This window comes from Hemitrygon akajei, chromosome 10, assembly GCF_048418815.1.
Source record: "Hemitrygon akajei chromosome 10, sHemAka1.3, whole genome shotgun sequence".
NCBI lineage: Eukaryota > Metazoa > Chordata > Chondrichthyes > Myliobatiformes > Dasyatidae > Hemitrygon > Hemitrygon akajei.
Genome location: NC_133133.1, coordinates 795,727 through 818,639, shown reverse-complemented (window position 1 = coordinate 818,639; position 22,913 = coordinate 795,727). Strand labels below are relative to the sequence as shown.

The following is a 22,913-nucleotide window of genomic DNA, read 5'->3' as shown; positions in this document are numbered from 1 at the left end:
TTCCTGGTGTCTTAAAAAATCATCAGCATTATCTCCTTGTTTTTATATTCGATTCCCCTTGAAATAAACGCTAACATTGCATTTTCCTTCCTTACCATAGACCCAACCTGTGAATTAACCTTCTGGGAGTCTTGCACGAGGACTTCTAAGTCCCTTTGCACCTCTGATGTTTGAATGTTCTCCCCAGTTAGATAATAGTCCACACTATTGCTCCTTTTACCAAAAAGCATTATCATACATTTCCCAACACTGTGCTCCATCTGCCATTTTTTTATCCATTCTTCCAATTCATCTAATTCCCACTGCAATTGCATTGTTTCCTCAGCACTACTTACCTCTCCACCTATCTTCGCAAATGTTGCCACAAAGCCATCAATTCCATTATCTAAATCATTGACAAGCAATCTGAAAAGTAGCGGTGCCAATACTGACCCCTGAGGAACACCACTACTCACTGGCAGCCAACCAGAAAAGGCCCCTTTATTCCCATTTGCTGCCTCCTGCCTGTCAGCCATTCCTCTATCCATGCCATTATCTATCCTGTAACACCATAGGGTTTTATCTTGTAAAGCAGCATCATGCAAGGCACTTGATCAACTACCTTCTGAAAACCTAAGTAAATGACATCTACTGCCTCTCCTTTGTCCACTCTGCTTGCAACTTTCTCGAAGAATTCTAACAGATTTGTTAGGCAAAATGTACCTTTAAAGAAACCATGCTGTGAATTATTTTATCATTACTCTCCAAGTACCCCAAAACCTTGTCCTTAATAATGGACTCCAATACTTTCCCAACCATTAAGGTTATGCTAACTGGCCCGTAGAACATAGAAATCTACAATACATTACAAGCCCTTCAGCCCACAATGTTGTGCTGACCACGTAACCCACTCTTAAAAACTGTCTCGAATTTCCCTACCACATAGCCCTCTATTTTTCTGAGCTCCATGTACCTATCTAGGAGTCTCTTAAAAGTCCATATTGTATTCACCTCTATCATGGTCGCTGACAGTGCATTCCATGCACCCACCACTCTGTGTGGAAAAACTTACCTCTGACTTCCCCCTTGTACATACTTCCAAGCACCTTAAAACTAAGCCCCCTTGTGTTAGCCATTTCAACCCTAGGAAAAAGCCTCTGACTCTCCACACCATCAATGCCTCTTATCAGCTTATACACCTCTATCAGTTCACCTCTCATCCTCCGTCACTCCAAGGAAACTGACTGGCACCTCCTGAGTGCAAGGGGGGATAGATGGGGCTGAATTTGTCAGGTGTGTTCAAGAAAGACACAGTATGTGGACCGGCCGATGAGAGGAAAGACTATACTGGATCTAGTTCTGGGTAATGAACCTGGTCAGGTGACAGACCTCCTGGTGGGGGAGCAGTTTGGTGAGAGTGACCACAACTCCCTTAGCTTCAGCATAGCTATGGAAAGGGATAACATCAGACGAAGTGGTAAAGTGCTTAACTGGCGAAGGGCTAACTTTGAAGGGATGAGGCAGGAACTAGCGAGAGTAAATTCGAAACAGATGTTCAAAGGGGAAAGCACAGAAGTAATGTGGGAGAAGTTTAGGGACCACTTGAGCTGGGTTCAGGATAGGTTTCCCCCACTGAGGCAAGGAAAAAATGGTAGGAAAAAGGAACTGTGGCTGACAAAACATGTGAGGCAACTCATCAAGAGGAAAAGGGAAGCATATGTTAGATACAAGTAGCAGGAAGTAGGAGGGGCTCATGAGAAATATAGGGTAGCCAGAAAGGAGCTAAAGAAAGGACTTAGGAGAGCTCGAAGGGGGCATGAGAAGACCTTGGCATGTAGGATTAAGGAGAACCCCAAGGCATTCCAGGTGTACGTGAAGAATAGGAGGATGACGAGTATGAAGGTGGGACCACTAAAGGATAAAGAGGGCAACATGTGCCTGGAAGCAGAGGAGGTCGGGGAGGTCCTAAATTAATACTTTGCTTCAGTATTCACAAGTGAAAAGGATCTCGATCAGGACGAGGTCGAAGTGGAGTGGGCCTGTCTGCTGGACAATGTGGAGATTAAGGAAGAAGAAGAGCTGGATCTTCTTAAAAACATTAAGATAGATATATCCCCAGGGCCGGATATGATACACCCCAGGTTGTTGTGGGAATTGGGAGAAGAGATCGCAGGAGCATTAGCTATGATCTTTGAATCCTCTTTGGCTACAGGGGAAGTGCCGGAGGACTGGAGAATGGCAAATGTAGTTCCCTTCTTTAAAAAAGGTAATAGGGAGAAACCTGGGAACTATAGACCAGTGAATCTTACGTCGGTGGTATGCAAACTACTGGAAAGGATTCTTAAGGATAAGATCTATGAGCATTTGGAGAACTACAGTCTACTCATGGATAGTCAACATGGCTTTGTGAAGGGAAGATTGTGCCTCACAAGCCTGATTGAGTTTTTTGAAGAGGTAACAAAAGAAATTGATGAGAGTAGGGCAGTGGATGTAGTCAACATGGACTTTAGCAAAGCATTTGACAAGGTCCCTCATGAGAGACTCATCCAGAAAGTCATGAGGCATGGCATAAGTGGAACCTTGGCTGTTTGGATAAAAAATTGGCTTAAAGGAAGAAAGCAGAGATTAGTTGTGGAAGGAAAGTATTCTGCCTGGAGGTCAGTGACTAGTGGAGTGCTGCAGGGATCTGTCCTGGGACCCCTGCTGTTTGTGATTTTTATAAATGACCTGGACGTAGAGGCAGAAGGATGGGTGAGTAAGTTTGCGGATGACATGAAGATTGGAAGAGTTGTGGATGGAGCTGTAGGTTGTCGAAGGTTACAAGAGGATATAGACAGGCATTCCACAAAAAGCACCGATCCTTTACAATGTGCAATGCCCTGGGTAAGATTTCGACTGCTATGCTGTGAGGTATTTTTATTGTAGCAGTTTTCTATAAAAAACAGAAGAGGCAGAGCTTAGTGATGATGGCATTAACAGCGACTCCTTTACTTGCATCTTTGGAAACGGCTGTATTTCTATCTTTGATATCTCTTTTTTTCCCTTTCAAGGTTCTTTTGAAGACCCTGACCTGGAGTTACACTCTGACTTCAGTTGTTTGCGGGAATGGGACCTGCTCTTGGGGCCTCACGACTGACCACTTTTTGATATGCCAAGGATGTGGCTTGGAAGACTAGCGCGCCTTTGGGTTGCCAGATTTTGTGGCTCTGGAAACGGGCTGATTCAAGGCTGGTGCAACCACTGAGGACTGATGCTTCGCGGGAGAACAAGGAAGATCGGAAGCAGCGGGCTTGCTGTTGGCCGTGTGCTTAGAGGTACAGAGCTTGGAAAAAGCGACGCAACAGAGTTATATCACCATAAATCAGTGAGTTATTTGTTATGTCTCTCTGCTCGCTGTGAAACAGGGACATTTCTTTTCCCCTTATTAGGGGGAAGAGAGAGCCTGTGGTATATCGAATACTGGGTGAACGAGTAGTCTTTGGGGTACTGCAAGTCTCTGTCTTTAATGATGCTTTGCTGCACGCTTGAGTGCTTGGTGGGGAGTGCTGATGCTTTTTTGCTGGTGGGGGTGAGGGGGGGTTGTTGCCTTGCTGTTGCTTGTACCTGGGAGGGGGAGTGGCCTTTGGGGTTCTAACGTTTAACTGTCATTCATTCTTTGGGGCACTCCTCTGTTTTTGTGGATGCTTGTGGAAAAAAAATTTCAAGATGTATATTGTATACATTTCTCTGATATTAATTGTACCTATTGAAACCTAAAAGCAGTGTGTCCTGCTAATAAGAGTGTTTTGGCTTCAGTTGAAGATAAGGAGCCATGTAGTCCAACATAGGACTGTTGTGTCAGCTAATCAGCACTGTCTGAGTATGTGTTGTAACTTTCTGCCCAGTGGGATGCAAAAGAAGATTCTAGAGAGCTGGGCAGGATGAGATTTTTGAAGGACAGTACTCTGATGGGTCTTTTAGCATAAGTTACGGAGACAAGAGAACCAGGGAGCCACTAATGCAAGGAGTGCTTTGCAAGACAAAGGATTCCAAGGGTAGTTCTCCCTGTAGCTGGTGATGGGAATTCAGTGCTTTGAGTAAAGTGATACACCCATCTACTACAGACACGAGCTCCAACGTGTATGTTCACATTTAGATTGGCTTAATTCTCATTCGCCCTTGTATTATTTTCTTTCTTTTCCTATTAATTGCCTGATAAAGTTGAAAATTGGTAAATATACTTTCTTTTTAATTTTATACTGGTGTATATCTCATATCTTGGTGACCGATAATTGTGTATAGGCAGTACTTACACAAAACATTTGCTACAATCAACATTCCTTAATTGGAACATTCCAACCTTTCCTGTTTGGTGGAACCCAAATCATACAAAGCCTAAAAATATTTGCTTACGAAAGGTGGCCCCCTCACTGCTGAGTGCAGAGTTAGCTAACAAGCCAAGTTTGTATATGAGCCCAGTGAGAAGGTTGCATATGCAATTATTAATCAATCATGTTGCATTATACAATCCTAGATCCACACAGCTACCACTCTGAGTAGTTACCCCTCGTGTTATCCCTAAACCTTTGCCCCCTAACTCTCAACTCATGTCCTCTTATTTGAATCTCCCCTACTCTCAATGGAAAAAGCCTGTCCACGTCAACTCTATATATCCCCCTCATAATTTTAAATACCTTTATCAAGACACCCCCTCAACCTTCTACGCTCCAAAGAATAAAGACCTAACTTGTTCAACCTTTCTCTGTAACTTAGGTGCTGAAACCAGGTAACATTCTAGTAAATCTCCTCTGTACTCTATTTTGTTGACATCTTTCCTATAATTCGGTGACCAGAACTGTACACAATACTCCAAATTTGGCCTCAACAATGCCTTGTACAATTTTAACATTACATCCCAATTCCTACACTCAATGCTCTGATTTAGAAAGGCCAGCATACCAAAAGCTTTCTTCACCACCCTATCCACATGAGATTCCACCTTCAGGGAACTATACACCATTACTCTGTTCTACTGCATTCTTCAATGCCCTACCATTTTACCATGTGTATCCTATTTTGATTAGTCCTACCAAAATGTAGCACCTCACACTTATCAGCATTAAACTTCATCTGCCATCTTTCAGCCCACTCTTCTAACTGGCCAAAATCTCTCTGCAAGCTTTGAAAACCTACTTCATTATCCATAACGTCACCTATCTTAGTATCATCTGCATACTTACTAATCCAATTTACCACCCCATCATCCAGATCATTAATGTATATGACAAACAACATTGGACCCAGTACAGATCCCTGAGGCACACCAATAGTCACCGGCCTCCAACCTGACAAACAATTATCCACCACTACCCTCCGGCATCTCCCATCCAGCCGCTGTTGAATCCATTTTACTACTTCGATATTAATACCTAACGACTGAACCTTCCTAACTAACCTTCCATGTGGAACCTTATCAAAGGCCTTACTGAAGTCCATATAGACAACATCCACTGCTTTACCCTCGTCAACTTTCCTAGTAACCTCTTCAAAAAATTCAGTAAGGTTTGTCAAACATGACCTTCCACGCACAAATCCATGTTGACTGTTCCTAATCAGACCCTGTCTATCCAGATAATTATATATACCATCTCTAAGAATACTTTCCATTAATTTACCCACCACTGACATCAAACCTACAGGCCTATAATTGCTAGGTTTACTCTTAGAACCCTTTTTAAACAATGGAACCACATGAGCAATACGCCAATCCTCCGGCACCATCCCCATCTCTAATGACATTTGAAATATTTCTATCAGAGCCCCTGCTATTTCTACACTAAATTCCCTCAAGGTCCTAGGGAATATCCTGTCAGGACCTGGAGATTTATCCACTTTTATATTCTTTAAGAGCGCCAGTACTTCCTCTTCTTTAATCATCATATTTTCCATAACTTCCCTACTTGTTTCCCTTACCTTACACAATTCAATATCCTTCTCCTTAGTGAATACTGAAGAAATCATTCAAAATCTCCCCCATCTCTTTTGGCTCCACACATAGCTGTCCACTCTGATTCTCTAAGGGACCAATTTTATCCCTCACTATCATTTTGCTATCAATATAACTGTAGAAACCCTTTGGATTTATTTTCACCTTACTTGCCAAAGCAACCTCATATCTTCTTTTAGCTTTTCTAATTTCTCTGACATTCCCCCCTCCCATATACTTTCCTTCAATCAGCTGAAAGTTATGTCCCCTCATATAAGCCATTTCTGTTCTGGGAAAAAGTCTCTGACTCTCCACACTTTCTACTCCTCTTAACAATTTGTACAAGCACAACTCCATTTTGCAGCAAATGGAGTGAGACATGCTTTTACTGCGGCTCTACTTTTTAATATCTTATTATGTCTGGAATTGGTGGGGTAAACATAATACTTTGTTAATATAGCTGCAAGATGGAGGATGGGGTTAAGGGTTATTAGGTTTAGCTTGTGGCCTGACTATTGGGTCGCTAATATTCAGGCTTTGGTGGGGTGGGGCTATTAGATTAGTTTTTTTTCTCAATTGGGCAGTTCTAAGAGGTTACATTTTCTATCAATTATGTTGTCACTTCCAGTCAAGTCAATGCTGGTTTTTTTCTTCTGGATCTAGTGTGCGCTTGCGCAATAGCTTTCTTTATAAAACTTCAAGTTAAATCTTAAACATGGATGTTGATAAAATCAATATAATTTCTTGGAACTTGAATGGCATGAATCATCCTATTAAGTGTAAAAAGATTTTTAAGAAATTAAGAACACTTCATGCGGATATTATTTTTGCGCAAGAGACTCACGTACAGAGACAGGATGAAGATTGCTTTTTTAAATTTTGGAAGGGCTCTTTATATCATTCCTTATCAACAAATAAAGTTAGAGGGGTATCTATTTTTGTTAATTCTAAAATCCCTTTTGTGCACTTTAATATTATTACTGATTCAATTGGAAGATATTTAATTATCACTGGTTTATTATGCAGTCAAGGTAGCTTTGGTGTGTGTTTATGCACCTAATTCAGACAGTCCTGAATTTTTTAAGAAGCTTCTTTCTGAGCTACTGAATCTAAATGGATATAAATTGATCATGGGCGGTGACTTTAACTGTTGCCTTAATCCGGCGATTGACAAGTCATGAACCAATCCGTTGCTTCCTAATAAAGCAGGGACTTGTATTCATTCTTTTCTTTTAGAATATGGCCTGGTCGATATCTGGAGATATAAACACCCTAATGACACATATTTTTCTTTTTTCGCACACGTTCATCATAAATATTCAAGAATTGATTTTTTTTTCTCTAGATACACGGTTGTTATATTCCATTGCTGAGTGTGCATATGACGTCATTGCGCTGTCGGATCATGCACCTATGAAATTAACTCTGAAGTTCTCTGATAATTTTTTTGAAAATGTCACAATGGAGATTGATTCCTGTATTGTTACAGGATCCAGCTTTTGTTAGTTTTATCAAGGAGCTAATTTCCATATTTTTTGAACTTAATACAACTGAAGGTATGTCAAATTTGGTTATATGGGATACGATGAAATCCCATCTCAGGGGGCAAATAATTTCATATTCAGCAGGTTTAAGATGGTAAACCAAAGCGGAACCTTTAGTGATTACTAATAAAATTAGAGAGACAGATAAAGCGTACTCAGTAAGACCTAGTGAAGTTCTATATAAGGAAAGGGTTAAACTCCAAACACAATATGATCTGCTTTTGACCTTCCCCATTGAGCAGCAAATTTTTAAATCTGTAAGTCAATTTTTATATGGTGATAAATCAGGTAAACTGCTGGCTGGTCAGTTAAAGGCAAATATGGTCAGAAGACAGATTTTGAAAATACGTAGATCAGATAGAACTGAAACATTAGACCCTTATGAAATTAATAAGATATTTATGGATTTCTATTCTAATCTTTATAAATCTGAATTCCTTGATAATACTATTATGAATAGATTTTTGCAAAAATTAAATATACCTAAAACTTCTATTCAAGATATTAATACACTAGATGCACCTATTAGACAAGAGGAAATAGCTAAGGCTGATTCCTCTATGCAATTAGGGAAAGCTCCGGGACCAGATGGATATACAGTGGAATTTTATAAGATCTTTAATGAAATGCTTACATCACATCTTTGTCAAACTTTCACTGATTCTATATCCTCTGGGAATCTTCCGAAAACTTTTTATAAGGCTGTAGCGGTGTGCTACACAGAGCGCTAAAATAACGACACGGAGTCGGTAAACTGTAATTAAAGATGATTTTATTCGAACTTCACAGCCTTGCTTTAAAGCCTCCCTCAGCCTGCCCTCCCCGGGCGCGGATGCTCTAAGGGACACGTACTCACAAACCCCCGCAGGCTTTTTCCCTTTGTTGCGGACCTGGCCTTTGTTCCTGCGCGCTGGCTATTTGTGAGCCGGTTCGAGTGCGCTAGGAAGTGGGTCGCCATATAACCCCTCCCCCCAGAACCGGCGATACGCCCCCCCAATGTCCACAGTCTGGGAGGGACTCTGTTTGGGAGGTCGGCCTCTGCGCCGTGGTGCCGGAAACTCGACCGGTTGCGCCAGGTCCACATGGGCCGGTTTGAGTCGGTCCACCGTGAAAACCTCCTCTCTCCCCCCAATGTCCAGCACGAACGTGGACCCGTTGTTCCTGAGCACCGTAAACGGCCCCTCGTAGGGCAGTTGCAGCGGTGGCCGATACCCTCCCCGTCGCACAAACACAAACTTACAGTTCTGCAGGTCTTTGGGTACGCAGGTCGGGTTCTACCCATGCTACAAAGTGGGTATGGGGGCCAGGTCACCGAACCTCTCGCGTAGTCTGCCCAGGACAGCTGCGGGTACTTCCTCTTGCCCCCTTGGGGCTGGTATGAACTCCCCGAGGACGACCAGGGGTGTGCCGTACACCAACTTGGCCGACGAGGCGTGCAGAACGTCTTTGGGCGCCGTGCGGATGCCAAGTAGGACCCAGGAAAGCTCGTCCGCCCAGTTAGTTCCTCGCAGGCGGGCCATGAGAGCCAATTTTAGGTGACGGTGGAAACACTCCACTAGTCCATTCGACTGTGGGTGGTAGGCAGTGGTGTGGTGCAGCTGTGTCCCCAAAAGGCTGGCCATAGTTGACCACAGGCTGGAGGTGAACTGGGCGCCTCTGTCGGAGGTAATGTGGGCCGGTACACCAAAGCGGGACACGCAGGTGGCGATCAGTGCCCGGGCGCAAGATTCGGAGGTGGTGTCCGTGAGCAGGATCGCCTCTGGCCATCTTGTGAACCGGTCCGCTCCGCGCGACACTGGCAGGGGGCCCACGATATCCACGTGAATGTGGTCGAAACGCCGGTGGGTGGGGTGGAACTGCTGCGGCAGAGCTTTGGTGTGCCGCTGCACCTTGGCCGTCTGGCAGTGCATGCACGTTCTGGCCCATTCACTGACCTGCTTGCGGAGTCCGTGCCAAACGAACCTGTTGGCTACCGTCCGGACAGTTGTCCTGATGGAGGGGTGCGCTAAGTTATGAATGGAGTCGAAAACACGGCGCCGCCAGTTTGCCGGGATGACGGGACGGGGCTGGCCGGTGGCGACGTCACAGAGTAGGGTCCTCTCACCTGGGCCTACGGGGAGGTCCTGGAGCTGCAAACCAGAAACTGCAGTTCCGTAACTCGGGATCTCCTCGTCTACCTGCTACGCCTCTGCCAGCGCCTCAAAGTCTACCCCTTGGGAAACTGCATGAATGTTACGGCGAGAGAGCGCGTCCGCCACGACACTGTCCTTACCCGAGACGTGCCGGGCATCCGTCGTGTATTCAGAGATGTAGGACAGATGGCGCTGCTGGCGGGACGAGCAGGGATCGGACACCTTCGTGAACGTAAAGGTAAGCGGCTTGTGGTCCGTGAACGTGGTGAAGGGCCTACCTTCTAAGAAGTACCTGAAATGCCGGATTGCCAGCTATAGCGCCAACAGTTCCCAGTCGAAAGCACTGTATTTGAGCTCGGGTGGCCGCAGGTGTTTGCTGAAAAATGCCAGGGGTTGCCAGCGCCCCTCGATGAGTTGTTCCAGCACCCCACCGACTGCCGTGTTAGATGCGTCCACTGTGAGGGCGGTAGGGACGTCCATTCTGGGATGCACTAGCATCGCGGCGTTCGCCAAGGCTTCCTTCGTTTGAATGAAAGCAGCGGCGGACTCCTCGTCCCAGGCAATGTCCTTGCCCGGACCCGAAAGCAGGGCAAACAGGGGGCGCATGATTCGAGCAGCTGAAGGGAGGAAGCGGTGGTAGAAATTGACCATACCCACGAACTCCTGAAGGCCTTTGATCGTGGTGGGTCGGGGGAAATGGCGGACCGCATCTACCTTAGCGGGCAGAGGGGTTGCCCCGTCTTTAGTAATCCTGTGGCCCAGGAAGTCAATGGTGTCGAGCCCGAACTGGCATTTGGCCGGGTTGATTGCTAGACCGTATTCACTCAGTCGGGCGTAGAGTTGACGGAGGTGGGACAGATGCTCCTGACGACTGCTGCTGGCTATGAGGATGTCGTCCAAATAGATGAATGCGAAGTCCAGGTCGCGTCCCACCGCATCCATTAACCGCTGGAACGTCTGTGCAGCATTCTTCAGGCCGAATGGCATACGGAGGAACTCGAAAAGGCCGAACGGGGTGATGAGAGCCGTTTTGGGGACGTCGTCCGGGTGCATCGGGATTTGATGGTATCCTCGGACGAGGTCTACCTTGGAGAAGATCCGTGCGCCGTGCAGGTTTGCTGCAAAGTCCTGAATGTGCGGCACAGGGTAGCGGTCTGGTGTGGTAGCCTTGTTCAGCCTGCGGTAGTCGCCACACGGTCTCCAGCCCCCTGTTGCTTTGGGCACCATGTGCAGGGGGGAGGCCCATGGGCTGTCGGACTGCCGGATGATCCCCAATTCCTCCATCCTCTGGAACTCCTCCTTCGCCTGTCGGAGCTTGTCCGGGGGAAGCTGCCGAGCACGGGCGTGGAGGGGTGGTCCCTGGGCCGGGATGTGGTGCTGTACGCCGTGTCGGGGCATGGCTGCCGTGAACTGCGGTGGCAGAACCGATGGGAAATCCGCCAGGACTCTGGTGAAGTCGTTGTCGGACAGCGTGATGGAGCCAAGGTGTGGGGCTGGCAACTGGGCTTCTCCCAGGGAGAACGTCTGAAAGGTCTCGGCGTGGACCAGCCTCTGCCTCGGCAGGTCGACCAGCAGGCTGTGAGCCCGCAAAAAATCCGCGCCCAGAAGCGGTTGGGCTACGGCGGCCAGTGTGAAGTCCCACGTGAACCGGCTGGAGCCGAACTGTAGCTGCATCGTACGGGTGCTGTAGGTCCTTACCGTGCTGCCGTTCACGGCCCTTGGGGGGGGACCCAGTGCCCTGATGCGGGTGTCGTAACTCGTCGGAGGTAAGACACTGATCTCGGCACCGGTGTCGACCAAAAAACAGCGTCCCGACCTCTTGTCCCACACATACAGGAGGCTATCCCGACGGCCAGCCGCCGTAGCCATCAGCGGCGGCTGGCCCTGGCGTTTCCCGGGAACTGGCAGGGCGGGCGACAACGGCGGGCTTTTGCGCCCCACCGCTGGTGGTAGAATCACCAGTGTTCGTAGGGCTCCCCACCCCTGCCTCTGGGGCTAGCGGGCTCTGCGGCCGGGCTTGGACTGGTTTGCTGCTGGGAGCGTGGCCTGGTGATTTGTGCGATGGACACCCCACTCACCTTCTTGGCGTTCCACAGCAAGTCCGCCCGGGTTGCCACCTTCCGGGGGTCGCTGAAATCCGCGTCGGACAGCAGCAGGCGTATGTCCTCGGGCAGCTGCTCCAGGAATGCCTGCTCAAACATGAGGCAGGGTGTGTGTCCGCCGGCCAAAGACAACATCTCATTCATTAAAGCCGATGGAGGTCTGTCCCCCAAGCCATCCAGGTGCAGTAAGCGGGCAGCCCGCTCGCGCCGTGAGAGTCCGAAAGTCCTTAGGAGCAGGGCTTTGAATTCCGTGTACTTGCCGTCCGCCGGGGGAGACTGTACAAACTCCACAACCTGGGCCGCTGTGTCCTGGTCGAGGGAGCTCACCACGTAGTAGTAACGTGTGTCCTCTGAGGTTATCTGCCGAACGTGGAATTGGGCTTCTGCTTGCTGGAACCATAGGTTAGGTCGCAGCGTCCAGAAGCTTGGCAGTTTCAATGAAACCGCATGAACAGATGTGGCGTCGGTCATCTCCAGTCCAAAAATCGTTTGGACCGTCGGGGTCACAAATTGTAGCGGTGTGCTACACGCAGCGCTAAAATAACGACACCGAGTCGGTAAACTGTAATTAAAGATGATTTTATTCGAACTTCACAGCCTTGCTTTAAAGCCTCCCTCATCCCGCCCTCCCCGGGCGCAGATGCTCTAAGGGACACGTACTCACAAACCCCCGCAGGCTTTTTCCCTTTGTTGCGGACCTGGCCTTTGTGCCTGCGCGCTGGCTATTTGTGAGCCGGTTCGAGTGCGCTAGGAAGTGGGTCGCCACAAGGCATCAATTTCACTGATTCCTAAAAAAGGAAAAGATCTATCTGAATCTGTCTCCTATAGAACAATTTCCCTATTGAATGTGGATTTTAAAATTCTATCTAAGATTTTAGCCAATAGACTTGAGAATATTTGCCTGCTGTTATCTCAAATGATCAAGCTGGATTTATTAAAAATAGGCATTCACATTTTAATATTCTAAGATTGTTAAATATTATTTATTCTCCCTCAAAGAATCTGAATGTATTGTTTCTCTCAATGCAGAGAAAGCTTTTGACAGGGTGGAATGGCCTTATTTGTTTCAGGTTTTGGAGAGGTTTAATTTTGGTCCGGGATTTCCACGGGATCGTGGAAAGCGGCCAGTGAGTGAGTGGGCCAGTGAAGGAGTGGAGCTTTGAGGCTTTGACTCGAGAGGCTTCGACGAGCTTGTTCCCAGTTAGTCTGTACAATGCCTCCGGAGACGGTGAAGTGCCTCTCCTGTGAGATGTGGCAGTCTTGGGGGAATTCCCCTCTCCTGCAGAGTCACATCTGCCAGAAGTGCATGCGGCTGGGTGATCTGGAAGACCGTGTGAGGAATCTGGAGCAGCAGCTGGATGACCTTCAACTCATAAGGGAGAATGAGGCAGTCATAGATGAGAGTTACAGGGAGGTAGTCACACCTAGGCTGCTGGAAGTAGGTCGTTGGGTGACAGTCAGAGGGGAGAAAGCAAAGGTGAGTAGACATGTAGTGCAGAACACCCCTGTATAATAAGTTTACCATCCTGGATGCAGTTGGCGGGGACGACCGACCAAGTGTGAGCCACGGTGGCAGGGCCTCTGGCACTGAGTCTGACCCTGTGGTGCAGAAGGGTGGGACGGAGAAGAAGACAGCTGTCGTCATTGGAGACTCTATAGTCAGGGGAGCAAACAGGAGATTTTGTGGATGTGAGAAGGACACCCGCATTGTCTGTTGCCTCCCGGGTGCCAGGGTCTGGGATGTCTGACTGGGTGCATGACATCCTGGTACGAGAGGGAAAGCAACCAGAAGTCGTGATACATGTTGGTACCAACAACATAGGCAGGAAGAGGGATGAGGTCCTGAAGTGTGCGTTTCGGGAACTAGGCAGAAGGCTGAAGAACAGGGCCTCAAGGGTGGCGTTCTCAGGACTGTTGCCAGTGCTACGTGATAGTGATGGTAAGAATTGGAGGAGATGGCAGTTGAATGTGTGGCTGAGGAGTTGGTGCAGGGGGCAGGGTTTTAGATTTTTGGATCATTGGGATCTCTTCTGGGGAAGGTGGGACCTGTACAGATTGGATGGGTTGCACCTGAACTGGAGGGGGAGCAATATCCTTGCAGGTAGGTTTGCTAGCATGGTTCCAGAGTTTTAAATTAATTTGCAAGGGGATGGGGCCCGGAGCAATAGAGCAGTGAAAGAAGTGCATGGAGTAAAGCCAGATCAAACATATAGAGAGGCTTTTAGGAAAAAGAAGCAGAATAAAGGGTATAAATGTAATAAGGTAGAAGGGCTAAAGTGTGTGTACTTCAATGCAAGAAGCATCAGGAACAAAGGTGATGAACTGAGAGCTTGGATACATACATCAAATTATGATGTAGTGGCCAATACAGAGACTTGGCTGGCACCAGGGCAGGAATGGATTCTCAATATTCCTGGATTTCAGTGCTTTAAAAGGGATAGAGAGGGGAGAAAAAGGGAGGAGGGGTGGCATTACTGGTCAGGGATACTATTACAGCTGCAGAAAGGGTGGGTAATGTAGCAGGATCCTCTTTTGAGTCAGTATGAGTGCAAGTCAGGAACAGGAAGGAAGCAGTTACTCTACTGGGAGTATTCTATAGGCCACCTGGTAGCAGCAGAGATACCGAGGAGCAGATTGGGAGGCAGATTTTGGAAAGGTGCAAAAATAACAGGGTTGTTATCATGAGTGACAAAGTCAGCATGGATTTGTGAAAGGAAAATCATGTCTGACGAATCTTATAGAATTTTTTGAAGATGTAACTAGTAGAGTAGATGGGGAGAGCCAGTGGATGTGGTATATTTAGATTTTCAAAAGGCTTTTGACAAGGTCCCTCACAGGAGATTAGTGTGCAAACTTAAAGCACACGGTATTGGGAGTATGGTATTGATTTGGATAGAGAATTGGTTGGCAGACAGGAAGCAAAGAGTGGGAGTAAACAGGACCTTTTCAGAATGGCAGGCAGTGACTAGTGAGGAACCGCAAGGCTCAGTGCTGGGACCCCAGTTGTTTACAATATATATTAATGATTTAGACGAGGGAATTAAATGCAGCATCTCCAAGTTTGCAGATGACACAAAGCTGGGCAGCGGTGTTAGCTGTGAGGAGGATGCTAAGAGGTTGCAGCGTGACTTGGATAGGTTAGGTGAGTGGGCAAATTCATGGCAGATGCAACTTAATGTGGATAAATGTGAGGTTATCCACTTTGGTTGCAAGAACAGGAAAACAGATTATTATCTGAACGGTGGCCGATTAGGAAAAGGGGAGATGCAACGGGACCTGGGTGTCATTGTACACCAGTCATTGAAGGTGGGCATGCAGGTACAGCAGGCGGTGAAAAAGGCAAATGGTATGTTGGCATTCATAGCAAAAGGATTTCAGTACAGGAGCAGGGAGGTTCTACTGCAGTTGTACAAGGCCTTGGTGAGACCGCAACTAGAGTATTGTGTGCAGTTTTGGTCCCCTAATCTGAGGAAAGACATTCTTGCCATAGAGGGAGTACAGAGAAGGTTCACCAGATTGATTCCTGGGATGGCAGGACTTTCATATTAAGAAAGACTGGATCAACTAGGCTTATACTCACTGGAATTTAGAAGATTGAGGGGGGATCTTATTGAAACATATAAAATTCTAAAGGGATTGGACAGGCTAGATGCAGGAAGATTGTTTCCGATGTTGGGGAAGTCTAGAACGAGGGGTCACAGTTTAAGGATAAAGGGGAAGCCTTTTAGGACTGAGATGAGGAAAAACTTCTTCACACAGAGTGGTGAATCTGTGGAATTCTCTGCCACAGGAAACAGTTGAGGCCGGTTCATTGGCTATATTTAAGAGCAAGTGTATGGGACATTGGAAAAAAAGTTGAATTTCCCCATGGGGATGAATAAAGTATCTATCTATCTATCTATCTATCTAGATATGGCCCTTGTGGCTAAAGGGATCAGGGGGGTATGGAGAGAAAGCAGGTACAGGGTTCTGAGTTGGATGATCAGCCATGATCATACTGAATGGCGGTGCAGGCTCGAAGGGCCGAATAGCCTACTCCTGCACCTATTTTCTATGTTTCTATGAGTGACTTTAACTTCCCTAATTTGATTGGCACCTGATTAGTTCCAAGGGTTTGGATGGGGCAGTTTGTTAAGTGTGTCCAGGATGGATTCCTGTCACAGTATGTTGACAGGCTGACTAGGGGGAAATGCCATACTAGATCTAGTATTAGGTAATGAACTGGGTCAGATCACAGATCTCTCAGTGGGTGAGCATCTGGAGGACAGTGGCCACCACTCCCTGACCTTTAGCATTATCATGGAAAAGGATACAATCAGAGAGAACAGGAAAATTTTTAATTGGAGAAGGCAAATTATGTGGCTACAAGGCTAGAACTTGCAGGTGTGAATTGGGATGATGTTTTTGCAGGGAAATGTACTATGGACATGTGGTTGTTGTTTAAGGATCTCTTGCAGGATGTTAGGGATAAATTTGTCCTGGTGAGGAAGATAAAGAATGGTAGGGTTAAGGAACCATGGGTGACAAGTGAGGTGGAAAATCTAGTCAGGTGGAAGAAGGCAGCATACATGAGGTTTAGGAAACAAGGATCAGATGGGTCTATTGAGAAATATAGGGTAGTAAGAAAGGAACTTAAGAAGGGGCTGAGAAGAGCAAGAAGGGGGCTTGAGAAGGCCTTGGCGAGTAGGGTAAAGGAAAACCCCAAGGCATTTTTCAATTATGTGAAGAACAAAAGGATGACAGGAGTGAAGGTAGGATCAATTAGAGATAAAGGTGGGAAGATGTGCCTGGAGGCTGTGGAAGTGAGCAAGGTCCTCAATGAATATTTCTCTTCGGTATTCACCAATGAGAGGGAAGTTGAGGACAATATGAGTGAGGTTGATGTTCTGGAGCATGTTGTAATTAAGGGAGAGAAGGTGTTGGACTTGTTAAATTACATTAGGATGGATAAGTCTCCGGGGCCTGAAGGAATATTCCCCAGGCTGCTCCACGAGGCAAGGGAAGAGATTGCCGAGCCTCTGGCTAGGATCTTTATGTCCTCGTTGTCGACGGGAATGGTACCAGAGGATTGGAGGGAGGCGAATGTTGTCCCCTTGTTCAAAAAAGGAAGTAGGGATAGTCCAGGTAATTATAGACCAGTGAGCCTTGTGTCTGTGGTAGGAAAGCTGTTGGGAAAGATTCTTAGAGATAGGATCTATGGGCATTTAGAGAATCATGGTCTGATCAGGGACAGTCAGCATGGCTTTGTGAAGGGCAGATCGTGTCTAACAAGTCTGATAGAGTTCTTTGAGGAGGTGACCAGGCATATAGATGAGGGTAATGCAGTGGATGTGATCTACATGGATTTTAGTAAGGCATTTGACAAGGTTCCACACGGTAGGCTTATTCAGAAAGTCAGAAGACATGGGATCCAGGGAAGTTTGGCCAGGTGGATTCAGAATTGGCTTGCCTACAGAAGGTAGAGGGTCATGGTGGAGGGAGTACATTCAGATTGGAGGGTTGTGACTAGTGGTGTCCCACAAGGATCTGTTCTGGGACCTCTACTTTTTGTGATTTTTATTAACAACCTGGATGTGGGGGTAGAAGGGTGGGTTGGCAAGTTTGCAGGTGACACAAAGGTTGGTGGTGTTGTAGATAGTGTAGAGAATTGTCGAAGATTGCAGAGACATTGATAGGATGCAGAAGTGGGCTGAGAAGTGGCAGAAGGAGTTCAACATGGAGAAGTGTGAGGTGGTACACTTTGGAAGGACAAATTCCAAGGCAGAGTACAAAGTAAATGGCAGGATACTTGGTAGTGTGGAGGAGCAGAGGGATCTGGGGGTACATGTCCACAGATCCCTGAAAGTTGCCTCACAGGTAGATAGGGTAGTTAAGAAAGCTTATGGGGTGTTAACTTTCATAAGTCGAGGGATAGAGTTTAAGAGTTGTGATGTAATGATGCAGCTGTATAAAACTCTGGTTAGGCCACACTTGGAGTACTGTGTCCAGTTCTGGTCGCCTCACTATAGGAAGGATGCGGAAGCATCGGGAAGGGTACAGAGGAGATTTACCAGGATGCTGCCTGGTTTAGAGAGTATGGATTATGATCAGAGATTAAGGGAGCTAGGGCTTTACTCTTTGGAGAGGAGACATGATAGAGGTGTACAAGATATTAAGAGGAATAGACAGTGGACAGCCAGTGCCTCTTCCCCAGGGCACCACTGCTCAGTAGAAGAGGACATGGCTTTAGGGTAAGGGGAGGGAAGTTCAAGGGGGATATTAGAGGAAGGTTTTTCACTCAGTGAGTGGTTGGTGCATGGAATGCACTGCCTAAGTCAGTGATGGAGGCAGATACACTAGTGAAGTTTAAGAGACTACTAGACAGGTTTATGGAGGAATTTAAGGTGGGGGGTTATATGGGAGGCAGGGTTTCAGGGTCAGCACAACATTGTGGGCCGAAGGGCCTGTAATGTGCCGTACTATTCTATGTCTATGATTTTTTTCCTGGATCAAACTTATTTATCAAGCCCCAATGGCTGCGGTTATAACTAACAATCAAAAATCTCCTTATTTTAGATTATATAGAGGAACTCGTCAGGGTGGTCCTCTTAGCCTTTATTATTTAATTTGGTTTTAGAACCACTTGCTATTGCTCTTAGGGATTTTAACTCTGTTCAGGGTATTAAGAGAGGGGATAAATTACATAAGGTTTCATTATATGCAGATGATTTATTAATTTACATTTCAGACCCTAGGAAATCTATTCCCTCCATGATATCAATATTTACTGAATTTAGTATTTTCTCTGGATATAAATTAAATTTACATAAAAGTGATTTTTTCCTATTAATAATTATTCTGATTATTATGATCAAATACCTTTTAATATTGCTAAAATTATTTTACCTATGTTGGTATTAAAATTATTAAAAATTTTAAAGATTTATTTAAGTATAAATTTCTTCCTCTAATTGAATATACAAAACAAACTCTTTCCCAAACGGTCGCCTATGACGATGTTGTTAATTGGTCGAATACATGCTATAAAAATAGTAATTTTACCAAAATTTCTATATACGTTTCAAGCTGTTCCACCCTTTGTCCCGAAAACATTCTTTGATAGAATAGATTCTATGATCCTGTCATTTATCTGGAATAATAAGAGTTCTAGACTGAGTAAAGCTGTATTGCAAAAAATTTTTAAAAGATGGGAGGATTGGCGTTACCAAACTTTAGGTTTTATTATTGGGCAATTAATATTCATTATATTACTTTTTGGATTTACGGTATAGATAATAAGGACTGTCCTTCATGGTTGGACTTGGAGGAGAGCTCAGTAAGGGGGTTTTCTTTGGCTTCCTTACTGGGAGCTCCTCTTCCTTTTTTGTTTTCTAGGATTGGTAGACAAGATTGTTAGACATACATTAAAAATTTGGTTTCAGTTTCGCAGATTTTTTGACTTAAATATCCATCTTAACTATTTTTTTAAACCATCAATTCTGGATAAGGCCTTTTTAACATGGAAAACTAAGGGAATAAAAACTTTTTTAGATTTGTTTTTAGAGAATTGTTTAATGTCTTTTTCGCAGCTAGTGGATAAATATGATAAAACTAATTCACAATTTTGTAGATATTTACAAGTTAGGAATTTTCTACAAGATTTGTTACCGAATTATCCATTTGCTCATTTACCAAATATGATAGATGTTATTTTTCAGCTTAAACCATTTCAAAAAGGATTGATAGCCATTATATATAAACGGCTCATGAATTTACGAATGATGTCTAATTATACGGTTAAACGTGCTTGGGAATTGGAACTTCTGGAGTCACTTTCAGATAATTAATGGAATAAAATTTATCATTTAGTTAACAATTCATCTACCTGCGCCTGTCACTCCTTGATTCAGTTCAAGGTAGTGCACAGGGTGCATATGTCAAAAGATAAACTAGCCTATATTTTTTCTAATATAAATCCTATCTGTGATAGATGTAATGCTGACGTGGCTACCTTAACTATTATGTTTTGGTCTTGTATAAAGTTAAATAATTTTTGGAGAGATGTTTTTAAAACGTTATCCAAAGTCATAGGTTTGGACCTACAACCTAATCCACTTACGGCAATCTTTGGGATCACTCCGAAGGAAGCAGGCAATGTTCCTTCTTCTGCTCAACATATTTTAGCTTTTTCAACTTTATTGGCTAGGAGAGCTATTTTGTTGTATTAGAAAGATCCAAATCCACCTACTGTTTTTTTTGGCTCTCCTCCATTATGTTGTGTTTAAGCTCAGAGAAAATTAGAAGTCGGACATTTGAAACATCTTTTAAATTTGAGCAAACCTGGAGACCTTTCAATCAGTATTTTCATATGATTTAAATTTTTGTTTTTTTGCTTTTTTTTTTGATAATCTTTTATCTTCTTCTCCGTGATGTTTCAGATTTGACCAGAAGGATTTTTCCCTTTTTTTTGTAATTATATCCTCAAATGCACTGCCCAGTCTTCTTTTTTTCATTTTAGGTTAGTTCAGTGGTGCCCTGGTGAAGAGGCGCTGGCTGTCCACTCTCTATTCCTCTTAATATCTTGTACACCTCTATCATGTCTCCTCTCATCCTCCTCCTCTCCAAAGAGTAAAGCCCTAGCTCCCTTAATCTCTGATCATAATCCATACTCTCTAAACCAGGCAGCATCCTGGTAAATCTCCTCTGTACCCTTTCCAATACTTCCACATCCTTCCTATACTGAAGCGACCAGAACTGGACACAGTACTCCGAGTGTAGCCTAACCAGAGTTTTATAGAGCTGCATCATTATATCATGTCTCTTAAACTCTATCCCTCGACTTATGAAAGCTAATACCCCATAAGCTTTCTTAACTACCCTATCTACCTGTGAGGCAACTTTCAGGGATCTGTGTATGTGTACCCCCAGATCCCTCTGCTCCTCCACAATACGAAGTATCCTGCCATTTACCTTGTACTCTGCCTTGGAATTTGACCTTCCAAAGTGTACCACCTCACACTTCTCCGGGTTGAACTCCTTCTGCCACTTCTCAGCCTACCTCTGTATCCTATCAATGTCTCTCTGCAATCTTCGACAATCCTCTACATTATCTACAACACCACCAACCTTTGTGTCATCTTCAAACTTGCCAACCCACCCTTCTACCCCCACATCCAGGTCGTTAATAAAAATCACAAAAAGTAGAGGTCCCAGAACAGATCCTTGTGAGACACCACTAGTCACAACCCTCCAATCTAAATGTACTCCCTCCACCACAACCCTCTGCCTTCTGTAGGCAAGCCAATTCTGAATCCACCTGCCCAAACTTCCCTGGATCCCATGCCTTCTGACTTTCTGAATAAGCCTACCATGTGGAACCTTGTCAAATGCCTTACTAAAATCCATGTAGATCACATCCACTGCATTACCCTCATCTATATGCCTGGTCACCTCCTCAAAGAACTCTATCAGGCTTGTTAGACACGATCTGCCCTTCACAAAGCCATGCTGACTGTCCCTGATCAGACCATGATTCTCTAAATGCCCACAGATCCTATCTCTAAGAATCTTTTCCAACAGCTTTCCCACCACAGACGCAAGGCTCTCTGGTCTATAATTACTTGGACTACCCCTACTACCTTTTTTGAACAAGGGGACAACATTCACCTCCCTCCAATCCTCCAGTACCATTCCCGTGGACAACGAGGACATAAAGATCCTAGCCAGAGGCTCAGCAATCTCTTCCCTCGCCTCGTGAAGCAGCCTGGAGAATATTCCGTCAGTCCCCGGGGACTTATCTTCCTAATGTATTTTAACAACTCCAACACCTCTTCTCTCTTAATTACAACATGCTCCAGAACATCGACCTCATTCATATTGTCCTCACCATCAAGTTCCCTCTCATTGGTGAATACCAAAGAGAAGTATTCATTGAGGACCTCGCTCACTTCCACAGCCTCCAGGCACATCTTCCCACCTTTATCTCTAATCAGTCTTACCTTCACTCCTGTCATCCTTTTGTTCACATAATTGAAGAATGCCTTGGGGTTTTCCTTTACCCTACTCGCCAAGGCCTTCTCATGCCCCCTTCTTGCTCTTCTCAGCCCCTTCTTAAGCTCCTTTCTTGCTGCCCTATATTCCTCAATAGACACATCTGATCTTTTATTCGTAAACCTCATGTATGCTGCCTTCTTCCACCTGACTAGATTTTCCACCTCACTTGTCACCCATGGTTCCTTCACCCTACCATTCTTTATCTTCCTCACCGGGACAAAATTATCCCTAACATCCTGCAAGAGATCCTTAAACATCGACCACATGTCCACAGTACATAGTTTTCTTCTCAACAATAGAAATTTTGAGTCTTTTTTTATGAATTATTAAGAGGAGTTGTGCTCCTTTTATATATTAGCTCAATACTATGCTATACATGATTTTGACAGTGTATATTCCTTTGTTAGTTTGTACTTTTATTGAAATATGTATTTGATATAACTTCTCCTAATTTGTATTTATTCTTACTTTTTTTAAATCAATAAAAAAAGATTGAAAATGAAAAAAAAACAATTTGTAAACCTCTGTAGAACAAAGGACATAATCCTTAGAAACCTTGCAACACCCCGTTCCTCATCCACACAATCGATGATAGACGAGCAAGAGGAATGAGATGTATTTACTGAAAACTGTAGGATTGCAGCCACCTGTACCAAGTGGGAATGTGAGTGTTGAAATGTGCCTAGTCGTCCTTTGCCCCTCCCCATACCATCGCCCCCACTCCCCCCCCAAACCATGACAATTGACAGAGTCCAAGGCTGGGAAAACATCACCAGTGAGGCTGATTGGTGGCCACTCCTTGTGCACCTGCTCACTCTCCTCGAGTGAGATCCTCTCCCACACACACATTACCCACTTACAGACAGTTCTCAGCACATAATCTAGTCATAACCAGGTATTTCCATTACATCATATTCCTCCCTACACTTACCATCAAATTTCTTATATCTAGAGGCGAAGGTTGAGTGCAGGATATTGCAGGTCTCCAAAACTGTTTTGCTAAACTCTTGTTGGCTTTGCAGGTTGAGTTTGTCCTCCATTTCAGACGTACAGCAAGTATAGAGCTGTGAGCAGACCTTCAGCTGATCACCTGGGAACAGATTGGACATATTTTACTCTGGGATTTACTCCTACTGATCACATCAAACTGTAATGGATC

At 45.1% G+C, this 22,913-nt stretch overlaps 1 protein-coding gene across 1 annotated transcript in view; it reads right to left on the bottom strand.

Annotated features, from left to right (window-relative positions):
* Positions 1-22,913, bottom strand: part of gpc4 (glypican 4) — a 170,935-nt gene that overhangs the window by 134,733 nt on the left and 13,289 nt on the right. Inside the window, exon 2 of the mRNA XM_073057738.1 lies at positions 22,686-22,844. Coding sequence (XP_072913839.1) covers positions 22,686-22,844 — 159 coding nt within the window. The remainder of the gene's footprint in view (positions 1-22,685; positions 22,845-22,913) is intronic.